At 43.8% G+C, this 13,247-nt stretch overlaps 1 protein-coding gene across 4 annotated transcripts in view; it reads left to right on the forward strand.

Annotated features, from left to right (window-relative positions):
* Positions 1 to 13,247, forward strand: part of kirrel3b (kirre like nephrin family adhesion molecule 3b) — a 146,631-nt gene that overhangs the window by 84,185 nt on the left and 49,199 nt on the right. For all 4 annotated transcript variants that reach the window (XM_049001574.1, XM_049001576.1, XM_049001577.1 and 1 more), the window contains exon 2: positions 9,755 to 9,904. In XM_049001574.1, the coding sequence (XP_048857531.1) occupies positions 9,755 to 9,904 (150 nt within the window). The remainder of the gene's footprint in view (positions 1 to 9,754; positions 9,905 to 13,247) is intronic.

Here is a 13,247-nt window from a genome sequence, read left to right on the forward strand (position 1 = left end):
TCAATGTACCGATTGTGCAGTACCTGTAGGGGGCGTTTTCTCCTCCAGTCCACTGAAATGTTTTCTGTGAGGAAATACCTGGGATAATCCCTTATGTCACGAAGCTGAATACCTTATCATCTGGGCTGACAGGCCATAAATCAAATGCCTGTATGCTGTAATTTTTATTTCTTTTCAGAAGCATGTAGAATGTGGGCATTTCCTGGCCAGATTAAAAACAAAAATCTCAGTTTTCGACTTTTGCTTCTTTTTTGGACTTATCGTTCTTGCTACAAACGGGGACTTTTGGAAAGAGCACTCCATAATGACGAGAAAGGATAGCTAATTCATTACAGACAAATGGATTCGCCATCTGCATCATTCACATGTAACTGCTGACAGTATGTTCGGTCAGTGGATGACTTTACTCTCCTGCAGATTTCTTAGTTTACGGTAAAAAGTAAATTGAGACGACAAATTGTCACTTTACATCTCCTCTCGGGAAAACGAAATAACAAGTAATAAGATAAAAGGCTGAATACGGAATATGTTAGTCTGGTCATCTCAACGTCAGTTCATCCTCTTAAGAGTTAGAGATTCCAGAGACGGAGGGAAAAACATGCCGTATTTCTGCTGAATGGTCGTTCGTTTGATTAAAAATTACCAGACGACTGCAGGAACATCCATTGCTTTGATTAGAACCCTTTTTTATAAGTGCATTTCATCATTATCATTCTTGCTTCCCCACTACTTCCCTGGGGATTAATGCATTATTTCAAATGTTCACAGTGATAGATGAGATTTTTCCATCTCTTAATGTTCTAAATAGTCCCCCAGAATGAACCCGCCCCGGGAAAGTTCTCCAGAAACAGAACGGACCAAACATGAACGTGCCCCTTTGTTGTGTCATATATGGAACTAGGTGCACATAATTCGTGCATCTTTTGCACCTGGAATAAGCAGCTCTTCAGCCATAAAGTTATATAACGATCTCAAGGTCTACTGTGTATATCATTGGTATTTTTCACTTAACATCCTTCAACTGAAGTTTAATTTCCAAAGAAAAGGACAAACTGTTACACACCGTACAATTTGAGGTTTTTTAAAAAGACTGTTTTCTAAGTGACAGTGATAATATTTGGAAACATTTCCAAGCTTGGGTGAAAAGTGCCTCTCTTTGTCTTTTTCGAAAATCCTTCTGCATCTGTGGGGGGGGGGGGGGGGGGGGGGGCGGTGATTTTACTGGCCATCTGATGCTCACAAAGATGTTGCCTGAAAATGCATGTGGAAAACTAATAATTTTTCATTATTTATTATGTGGAATGAGGTTCACTCCAACACTTGGGAATGTAATATAGCCAATGGGGTGATATTATTCAGGGTAGTTTGTAGTACATCATTAAAAGAAAAAAGAGGAAAAGGCTGATAGTGTGAGATTCCTGTAGAATCTGCCTGACTTGAAAACTGTATTTTCAGATCCTCAATGATTATAGCCTTCATGATATATCAAATACGATTGGAAGCTCTGGGCTGCTTAGGAGAAAAAAATATACAGTATAATTTTGCTTGGTACATCATTTTCATTCCATTTTCATTTTATCAATATGGTCTCAACGAGATTAAGCCATTAAACCGCATTCGGCCAAGTCTGGGATAAAATTCACTTCCTTCTGAGCGGTTGGGGTTACCTTGGAAACCAGCTCATTGCGTTTTCAGTTTAATGGCAGATATCATAATTGTGCTTCCGATTTGCATCATTGTTTACCTTACAAAAAAAGAGTGGAAATTAGATTTAGTATCCTAAATAGTATTCCGGAATGTTTGCTGCCTATTCAAAATTGACACATCCACCATTGTACCTGTCGAGCTCCCCTTACCAGTATGATCCTCGTTTGTGTTTCCGCTAAGGAAGTACAACCACTCCTCGTTTAGCGACTACTTTGGTCAGCGACCATTCACAAGTATGACTGTAATTAAAAATTAATTTTCCGACCAAACCGCGCATATGTGACCAAATTTCGTACACCTCACATCACACACCAGAAAGAGAAAGATATTTGAAGTGTAATGTACAAGATGTTGCTAAAAATGTCCACGTCATGAAGGATAGAAGAAAGTCAGTATGGTAGGCTGAAGCACATTTGTAAGAACGATCACAGTCATGACCAAGCTACCATGACTTTCACTTAGCGACCACTTCGCTTTGCAACCTAGTCGTTTTTGAATGGAACTTAGTTGCTAATCGAGTAGTAGTTGAACTTGTGATTTGGCTGTAAGCCATAGCACTTTATTGGCAGATGTTAGAACCCCAGATTTATTCCAGTTTCCCATCACACATTTATTTATTTACTCTCGATATGTTTGAACCGCAATGGCGTCGTTTGGAACTCCCTGTTGTAGATAATCCTTCTGTATCGTCCTATAGTGATTACTCCATTCTCTAATGTTAGATACGAGCAAGGCAATGAATTTACAGGCGTCGCAGAGCTACGATGTTTATCTTGTTCCCGCCGTGCGTTATCCATTTCAGAGACAAATCTTTACGGCGCGGGCAGATCTCAAGAGCTGTTTCACCGTGAGCTCGTCGCATTTATTTCTACTACTGGACACACAGCAGAAAATGAGTCTGTGCCCTCTAATAGAGGAGACAGGCAATGAGGTTCCTCTAAGGTTGATATAATCATACCAGGCTTTCAGAGGTGATTTATTTGATATCACTTCATATTATCAGCTCTCGTGTTGGTGTTATTTTTTTGTCCTGCTCAGTATCCGTAAAATGAAGGTATTAACAAAACTTACTTTAATGTTTTTCTTCAAACTGTTTTCAGGGCTAAGGGATAAGGTGATTACAATGTCGTAATTTCATTTCTAATATAATTCAGTCTTGACAAATTTGTCTTCTGTGCCCCTAATATTTCAGAAAAATTGAGTTTGCAAGGGTCCTTTAATAGGCGTTGATTTGAACACGGAGAGGGTTTTTCCGTTATTTTTCCCTTGCAGTACTGTCCCTTACAAATACCACACAGAGAATGTATTTCCTTTTCTCCCCCATAAATGTATTTAATGGCCTTTTTGCAAAATGCTTGCACTCCATCAGATGTAATTTATACTTTCCGGAAACTTCAGTGTCAAGGTCAGTATAAAAGCAGCCTCACCCGGGTCTCTCTCTCCAAGACGTGGCGTGATTTGGGTATCTGAACATCTTCCTCGAGCGCTCAGGTATAATACCCTCATTTCATTTTGACAGATCGCTTTATGAAAGGCATTTGTCCCTTGCTGGCCAGTCTTCCTCTCTTGGCGGCTCCATTTGGCGTTACAGGCCACTATGTCCTCACCTGTGGCCCCCTGCTCTTTTCACAAAAGTGTTTTTTGTTGCCCAGAGGACAGAAAGTCAGCAGAAGTGGGTCCAAGACTGTATTACGAAACCAAGCAATAAATCGGCTGTGTGATGGTAGGCGTCGTGTGGAACTGAGAGATCAATGGAGAAATATAGCGGAATATCCCAGGGACAAAGGCAGGCTTTATTTTTTGAGTAATAAGTCTAATATTTCTCAGTTAGTGATACACAAGACCTCATCCCTAAATGGAAGAGTCAGAGAAATTTAATTGTGATAAATGCTGCCTTAAAATGAGCTTGCTCAAAAGGCCTTTTCATATTACATTACCCTTTTGAAAAGATTTTTACATACACTGACATTTACGATACAACTCCAGAACATTGTGGTTCATGCTTAATGTATTTCCTTAAGAACGTGTGACTACTGAGACAAATATTAAACTTAAAAGCATGCCAACCACTGGGCCGTCAAATCTTGAACTCTACATTAGATCTACGTTCCCATCTGACAGACGCTTCTATAGACATATATTGTTGAATATTACACCCTAATTTACTGTGCTTCTTTGCACTTTAAGAAAACTCAACTCTACTAGTTCATGCAGCTGCTACAGCTACATATGGACCCTTGGTAACATTTCTAAAAAATTCATGTTCAGCATTTAAGTGTCAATGTACATTCAGCGATATTCTATGCAACCTAACTGAGTCAAAGAGAAACCAGAGTGCAAAATTGTCATGACCTGCTCGTACGATCTTTCCGTGTGCCACGCCCCCTAGTCACCTCGTGTCAATTCATCATCTCATTCAGCTGTTTCGTGTTATTTCTGAGTAGTCCTGTGTATTTAGTCCATGTTCAAGTCTCTTTCATTCACATTTTCTACCATGTGTGCCTTGCCTTGTCGCTTTGTTTAAATAAACCCCGTTACCTGGATTCCCATCTGCTAGCTCCTGATTCTCTGTTCCCTGCTCATTCAACCCTGCATACAGTCGCCACAAAAATGTTCTCACCTATTTGATTTTTGCCACTTTAATTAATTGATCGGTCTTTTAGCGCAGGATTGCAAGATCACTGAATTCGTTTTTGGGCCTTGGCTAACTAAGACCGCTGTTCGAGTAGCATGCTGCCGTTGACGTTTAGCGTGGGGATATTCCACGCCGCCTCTTTCTCCGCATGCCGAGGTGGCTTGCCGAGTTAGGGGACAGCCGGTCAAGCCTCACGGCAGAATCTGGCTCGATGGCAGGAAAATAGCGAAAAGCCCGAACTGCAAAACAATTTAACATAATATGCAATAACAGCGAGAGAATGAATGCGACATTCCTAAAGGTTACTGGATCGCATTAAGGCACAATGTTTCTAAGGGGATGACATGAGCACTCCTGGACTGCAGCTGTGTAAACACTCTGTTCCATCCTAAAACAATGAAAATAATAAACAGTTCAAGGCAACGTCTGAAAATGAAATGTTCCCTTGGTGAAGGGGAACGACAGGATGGAGTTTGGATGATGAATTTTTAGGCAGCCCTTCATAATTTTCAAATACTACAAATTGAAAAGGCTGAACGACTCCTGTGTTCTGCTAGAAAGCCTGTGAATAGAGCATTCTGTCATATTAATGCGGTGCCCGCATCCATGTCCCTGTCTGTTAGTGCTGATCTGTTTTCCGAGAAGCTCCTCAGTGTTCCTTAATGCCTCACGCCTTACATTCAAAGCGGATCTGAGAAGGAATCTCCTCCCACTTGTTTTTCCGAAGATGTTACCAATACAGTGTCTGCTTTTCTCCGATGGCAGAAGTGGAGATAAACTTCAAGAGGCACCTTCCTGCCTCGGTGCGGGCCTTTGCTCTGGGTAGCGAAAGGATGCAGGCTGAAGTGGTGAAAATTAGCACAGCAAATTAACGTAGAGAAAGATATGGTGGCAGGTGAGCTGAAGATAAGCATTTTGTTATGGATCTATGGGCAGATTTGGATCTATAGTACAGACTGGTCTAGCAGATAGTGCTAGTTAGTGAGAGTTCTGGGCTCAAATAGAATTATCTATGTCGTCTGGGTCAGTCTTTAGATGTGTTCTTCTGGATCTGCTCCGGTTTGGTACATACGTGCTCTTACTTGCTTTTGATTGCATCTGGATGAGGAAACCAGGACCGACTTGTGTGTTTTTGTGTCATTTGACTGAGGTCACATCCTCATGAGGATGCTTAGAAGAAACTAATTAAATAAAGTTTTCTTAATTCTTTTTTTTTAAATTTATTCATTACCGTCAGCTCAGCTCATCAGAACCGACGCAGTAAACAGGTGGAGAAATACATTCTAAAGTTTTGCCATTTCCATAGCTAAAGAACACATACTTCTGGGGCTTTGGGCGCCGCAGTATATCCGTGACCACTAGGGCGCACCAGAACTTTCCTGCTTGACCGGCTGATTAGCAGCATAATGGAGAGATTTTGGTTTCACTTTGCACAGCAACTGGCCAAGTTCTTTACAGCAGTGGTGTGTTGCCAGCTAGCAGTGGTACAGTGGGTAACCTGGCAACGTAAGGAATGTGGCCGGGCTGGAATGTTCACGAGTTACTGAAAGACAAATGGTCATTTTAAGAAAGACCACATTACTACAGTCTTCTGCTTCATTTATTGTGTGTTTTCCACAGGTAACCCACACCGAGCTTCTCAGCCACCTGTCCTCACACCCCTTGTCCAATAGTTCTTCGATCAAGGCCTGTCAAATAGTTTCCAACAGCCTCTGTAGGAATTATTGGGTTGGGTGGGGGGGGCGGTATGGTCCGTTTGTGAAGGCCCCATCTGCAGTGATTAGAAACGCAGTTGGAGCATGGAGGAAATTTTGAGCTGAGATGCTGGTGGCCATGTGACGGGTCAACGGATGGGGCAGGCGGGATCCCCAGGGTGGTGTTAAATGGCAGTCTGGAATCTTCAAAAGCATGCAGTGGGGCATCATATCGCCTGGCACGCTTACCTTGGAGGCGAATGTCACAGGTGCTCGGTGACAGCCCAGGCGACGTCTTCATTGAGCCAGGATTAGCGCGCCGCAGCGTGGTTCCGCCTGCGATAGTTTGAGCCGAGTTTACGGGATGCAGGTGCATGAAGAAACGGAGGGGGGAGGGAAGACGCCCATGTTGAACACTGTGCAATGCTGATAATTCTTGTCCAGGAAGAGTATCAGTGACTGCTATTATTATGATGATGCCATACACTGAGAACTGATCCTGGCCCAGTCTGCCTAACATTCAGGTGTCCGGTACAGCCCAAGGCGATGATAGGAAGCAGATCCATGCTATCCCTAAGCTAACAGATCACCCAGTGGCTTGACTCATAGTAATGAGAGTCCATTCGATGGAGACAAGCCACCGCGACCCTTAGGCCAAACACAAGGTGTTCCGCGAACAGAGCTTCCACAGGCAAAGCCGTCCGTGCAACTGGGTGCTCTTTTTCTTTGCCGGTTTCTGAAGGATTGCAAAGCACACGGAGTAGCCACAGGGAAACCGCATGTATCTGAATAAGCTGGGTGTGTGTCCTGCATACCGAAGTAGCTCAGGGCTCCTCAGTTTAACCTGAGCTGCGAGCTGGAGACAGACAGGCCCTGGGAGAAAGATCACAATGTTCCCTCAAGAGGACACCCAAGTCAAACACAGCAGCCATCTTCTCAGGCATCCAGGTCTGCTTGCATTCTCATCCTCTTCACTGACGATCGTCACAATTAAAAAGGCATCATAACAAAGGATCTCTGTCTATCATGTGCACCCGCCTCAAGGCAAGGCGAGGCTTTTGCCATGTCTGCTAGTAAGATGATGTTATCCATCCATCCATCCATTACCCATACCCACTTCTCCTACGCCTCCACTCACCCTTAGAATGTTTATGGACTGTGGGGGAAACCGGAGAACCTGGAGGAAACCCTATGAGAGAACATGGGGAGAACCTTCAGAGAATCTTCAGAGGCGTGAGGTCATATTGCTAATCACTGTACCATTATTATTATTTCGTTTTCGCCGTTGTTGCTGCTGTTGTTTTGATAAGATAATGCTTTACAGTAACTATCCTCATAACGCCTTTGTAATGCATTCATAGAACATGCATGGAACATTCATTAGCAACATGTAAGTACACCTTAACATCCTAACATACCTTAACAGTTTTAATATAAATTAATAACAAACATTATATGGCAATAGCAAACATTATACTTGTGTGATCACATAGTTTGTTTTTAATGTACGGTGAAGCTGTTACGGTATGATAATATGATAATGAATACTTACATGCTGCTATGAATGTTCTATGAATGCATTATAAAGGTGCAGTCAGTGTAAAGCACTACCAAATATCATCACCATCACCCTCAATATGTTTTCTGTATAGAATATAGGGCCACAGTGAGTCTGGGGCCTATCCTGCAAATAATAATAATACTGTTTCTTCCTGCTGTGTGTGATGGTGCCGAATGGCCGTCCTTCACAGAATCACCAGCAGCAGCACATTTTCACAGCACGTTCCCCGGTTCACGTGGCACTCGACTAGGCCCACAGCCGAGAGAGTGAGAAGACGATGAGTAAATTCTCGGCTCTGCCGTAATGCCACCCCCCCCCCCACTCCCATCTGCGCCCACTGGTGTGGAAAGCAGACTGATGCAACCGTGCAACTGGCCTCCTGTATAATCAGTGCCAACTTTTACCAAGCCTGTTAACCACCAGCACTGGGTGAATGTTTACAGGTAGGAGCAGTGCGGCACAAAATAACAGCAGACTGAAGATAACACCTAGGGTTCTATACACGGGGAATAGCCCACTTAAGGGTGACATCAGCAGTCCGACTGCCAGTTATATTTATTGTGATGAGCTGTTAATGATAATCAAAATAATTACCCAGAGCCGTCTACTAATAATCACCAATGGAGGCAGATCACGGGAAGAAAAACTTTTTGAAAATAATCATGATCTGTCTGATTTGTTACCTTGACAGCAGGAGGGTTTGCCGAGTTGGTGAAGAGGGGATTCGCTGGCATAGAGGAGGCCGGTGTTAAACCTACCAGTGCTGGCATAGAGGAGGCCGGTGTTAAACCTACCAGTGCTGGCATAGAGGAGGCCGGTGTTAAACCTACCAGTGCTGGCATATTTCAAATGGCCTGTGCTAGCATTTTTAATTATAGCATTCCTGACTGAGGCGGAGCTGAAAAACAGATATCGACATTTTTCATTAGCAGATTCCATATATCGTTATGTGAGGCACATTTAACTAGAAAATGCAATAATAAATGCATGAAAAAGGGCTGTGGCCCAAGGGAACGTGGTGGCGGGATTGAACTTGGTCTTGGATTGAACTTGGATTGGAGGTTCGAATGTCACATCTGCTCTGTGTGTGTCGAGTATGCATGTCCTCCCCATGCTTTTGAAGGATTCCCCTGAGTTTCCCCGCACAGTGCAATAAGATTATTTGGCATCTCTAAATTGCCCATAATGTATGTGTATGTGTGCCCTGTGATGGACTGGCATCCCATCCAGGGTGTCCTTCAGCTTCATGCTCATGGCTGCCTTGGATAGGCTCCAGATACCCTTGCAGCCCTGCTAGGATAAGAGGTCAGCAAATGGATGGATGGACCAAGATCACCAATAGCAGATCAGCTAACATGCTATCATTTCCGTTCTACGATTTATAGCGTAATTTAGGCAGTTTTTTTAACTTATTAAGATAGCTTGTGATCAAAGAATCATCAGAGCGAATCAAAAATGGGATGTAACAAGTTAGTCTGCTAGTCGGCCAGGATTTTTAGCAAGAGTAGCGCATAGCCGGCGGCGACTGTATCGACGGCATCACTTAAGGATTCGGCGTGCGTATTCCGTGGCGTTGATTTAATAAGAGTCCCACGCGCTGCAGTGGGGTTCCGTTAACAAAAATCATCATAAATCAATCAGCAGACTTCACGCTCAACCCTTAACAAGCCATTTGTCAATCCCCGCCAGATTCGGGAAGGGGGTCGATGACTGATGTGTTTACTAATGTAATAATTCAGCGGAGGGAAACATTGTACAGGAGCAATATGATCCTCCGTATCCACAGCCTCCTAAGGTTCTGCTGAGGCAGAGTAACAGCTATAGATTAGCTTTCTTGGTAATTAAATCTCAGTAATTACCTTTAAAAACATAAAGAAAAAAACAAAACCGAACATGCTGAAGAAACGATAAAGCGATGTGACACAGTTGTGAAGAAGTGGACAAAAAATGAATTTCACTGTGGCCGATGCGGCAGAACTTTCACAGTGCTTTGTGCGAAGACGATCATGTTATAAACACAATCCTGGGGGCGGGGGGCTGCGTGGGGGGCATCAAGACTGTAGTTAAAGGAGGATAATTTAGCAGGATGAAGCAGCAAAAGTGCGCCCCTTCCTGTTAATCTGTGTTGCTGACGATTGTCTCTCCTCTTTCTGCCAGGAGGCCTCGCCATGTTCTCGCAACAGCCCCAGGACCTGGTGGTGGTAGCTGGCCAGCCAGTCACCCTGCCTTGCTCCATCCCTGGGTACCATGGCGTCGTGCTCTGGATCAAGGACGGGCTGGCTCTGGGCGTCGGCCGAGACCTCTCAGGTAGCTCCGAGCTGTCACGCTCTTCACTCCTCATACTCACTCACGCGCCAAGCTCTTCCTGTCGTCTTTCGTCCTCCAAGAGTAATTAATTTCACGCTGTATTTTTTTGTTCCTGTTTTCTACTGGATCCCCGTAATCGATGTGTCAATCAGCAGGTTACGCCAACATGGGGAGGCTGCAACACCGGGATGTTCATTTAAAGTTAATCATGAATTAAAAGCACTCCGCATGTCCTCGGAGAGCCCACCTGATCCGCCGATAGCGGCTTCTCAAACCTCATGGGGATTCGACTTTGAGGATTACCTACACAAAAGATTAACTTAAGCCAAATTAGCGCTTCACAAAGTACTACTCGTCTGAACTGCACAAGTGTAATAACACTTGGCACATAAATTAACTGCTAGGGGCAAAAATGAATTCTGAAGGGCTGGTCATGTTTTAATGACGGCACCTAGTAAACAGGTTTTAATGAATAGCTCTGTGCTAATTATCGTGTCCTTAAATAATTATGTTAATGGTTTAATTTTGAGCAACACTGCCGTACTGTCATTGTATGAGGCAGCAGATCTCCCCCAATGTTGACAACTAATCCATATTCATAGTAGCCAATGAATATCCATAGAGGGCACTGCTGTCTTTAATCTTCCCTTATATAAATATTTACTGCCTTTTAAACTGGAAGCCTTTTTTAGGAGGAGGGTGGGAGGAACACCCACCTCGATTTTTAATCACAACATGATTTATTGAAACATCTGCAGGCTTTGGAATATTACTAGATGTTTAAGGATGGATGCGTATCGCCGCTCTGGTGGTTGTCACCAGTATTTCTTGGCTTTTTTTGGTCTTCAGTTCTTCTTTTTTTTTTTAATCAACTATCTTAGGACTTGTTTCCTGAAAATGAGACTAATCTCACTGGGTACTTGCAAGGTAGAAGCCTGTTAGAATCCATGTCTTTAAATAGACCTGGTCTTTTGCCCCCTGTTCTTCAATGGCTGCCCCTAGTCACAGATCACTCTACTTAATTAAACATCCTATTAAATACGTTTCTTTTATCCCATTTATCTGCACCCCACAAGGGGCAAGAGGAAAACAGTAGTGAGTTGGATACTTAGTGGGGGGGGGAGCAGTGGAATAGGGGAAGGGGTTACCAAGGAGAGAAAAAGGAAGTCCCGGGTGAGAGTAGGAAGGGAGGGCCGGCCTCCTCGGGTCTTCCGTCACGGAGCCGACAGCGTTTCAAGCTTTACTGCAGAGCCAGTGGCTGAGGAGAATTATAACGAAGTCGTAAAGACAGATGGAGGAGGAGGCGGCTTCAAAAAAACGTGAGGCGATAAGATGAATAATAAAAAAAATCTGACCACTGCTATCCTGCTAAACTGCTAAACAAGTCTGGAGAGGTGGGTTCCAGGACCAAAGGCACAGGCAAAACTATATCCTGTGAGTGGCAGACATTTAAAAATTATTAGATCACCCAATGGAACTATGACTAAAAGCTCAACACAGGCGGAATTGCTGTTCTAACCTCCTCTGTGGACTAAAGAATAAAACGGTAAGCCTCTATGCTTTATTTATAGTAAACAATGTAACTATACACAATGAAAGCCCTCTGGTAGTGATATAGATAGAATAGCACTATTTTATTCATCTCCATGGGGAAATTTTGGTAGTTTTCACATAAGCCATTTTGCTCTTTGTGAGAGGCACGGACATACATGTATTTATTCAGATGAGAGTGAGTTTTTGGGGTTGAGAGAGCAGGGTCAGTGAGCTTCCAGCACCCCTGGTGCAGTTTGGGTTAAGGGCCTTGCTCCAGGGCCCAGCAGTGATGATATTGCTCTGCCAGCTACAGGAATCGAGCCCACGACCTTGCAGACAAGGGGACAGACTGCTAGCCCGCTGCGCTACACACTGCCCCATAGAGGTACACGGTTCAGGCTGTTAGCATGTGGCTGATCTGTTTAGGAGAACAGTGATTAAACTTGAATAAATCTATCACTATGCAGTCTATTAAATCAGAAGACAAAGGCGGCTGATTCCTATCGGTCCCTCATTCTCCCGCAATCCCCCTCCGTTTCGTTCATATAATTTTAATTAAAAAGCCGGACAGGCACTGAACGTCTCACCAATACGCGAGTGGCCCTCATGAATATTCACGACCTGTAGCTCCCAGCATTAACAGTCTGCAATTCAAAGGCGATCGGCGGAAATTGGCCGTCGGCGAGCACACGCGCGGCGGGGGAAAGTGGTTTCGGTGGCACAGCTACTAACGTGTAAGAGACAGAATTTATTTTTTGCCCCCCCCCCCCCCCCCCCCCCCCGTGGTGCTCAGAGGGACATACACACACGGACACACACCCTGTCATTCTCCCTCCTCTGCCCCTGAGCTCCGGCCTGAGTACCCCCGCAACATGCAGGTGGAGCACCCTGCCGGTATGAATCACTGTCTTCTCCTCCCTTTCACAGCAATTTCCCCACTATTGATCTGCCATAAAAGCTAATCCATTCCTGCTTTGATGGATTCATTACCTTTAATGGGCCTATTTTACATCGTGTGCTGTCTGTGACACACGTTGTCTTTAGGAATTCATTAGGATCCATATAAGTATTATTTATTACTGCCCTGCTCTCCTTGCCATTCCCTCCTGAAGTCTAGGAGGGGTCTATTAGGGTTTCTGAATGGAGTAAGGTCTTAACTCTCGAGGCCCCTAGGCATGAATAACTCTCTTTCAACAACTCATAGATCCTCATCAAGACAGTAGACAAAGACCTTCTCCAGCTGTGCCGCCCCATTGATGGATCACGGTAAACATTCAAGGGTTGTACATTCTTCAAGGGTTGAAATCGGTGCAATCTAAGCTCAAGTAATATCAGAGATGCAGGATTTTAGACAAAATTCAAACCGACTTTTGAGTCAACGGGCAACGCTACAGTCACGCAGGTGCCCAGAAAAACAGACATTAAATATGGACATTATGCACTTATATTTAGCAAAATTAGCACCTTTGTTCCCACCTGAGACCCTCAAAAGCTGAAAGCTTCACTATATTATTTAATAGGATTTTCATACAGATAGTAATTTTACCATCTCTGGTCAGGACCGACGTCTCTGCTTTTAGAGGGCAGATGGAATGCAGAAAATGACGTTAATGATGGCTTTTTAAGCACGACTGAACCAGACTTTGAAGGAAACTTTTGGTTCCCATTCACTGATAAAATCGTTCAGTCACACAATGGTGTATAAAGATTAGCTGAAACTCACTTCCCTTCAACTTCTACTCTTCTCTGCTTATCATGAATTCAGGAGGAGAGTCATAATCAAGGAGCATAAGGTCTGATACAAATGGGA

The sequence above is a fragment of the Brienomyrus brachyistius genome, unplaced genomic scaffold (genome assembly GCF_023856365.1).
Source record: "Brienomyrus brachyistius isolate T26 unplaced genomic scaffold, BBRACH_0.4 scaffold59, whole genome shotgun sequence".
Lineage (NCBI taxonomy): Eukaryota > Metazoa > Chordata > Actinopteri > Osteoglossiformes > Mormyridae > Brienomyrus > Brienomyrus brachyistius.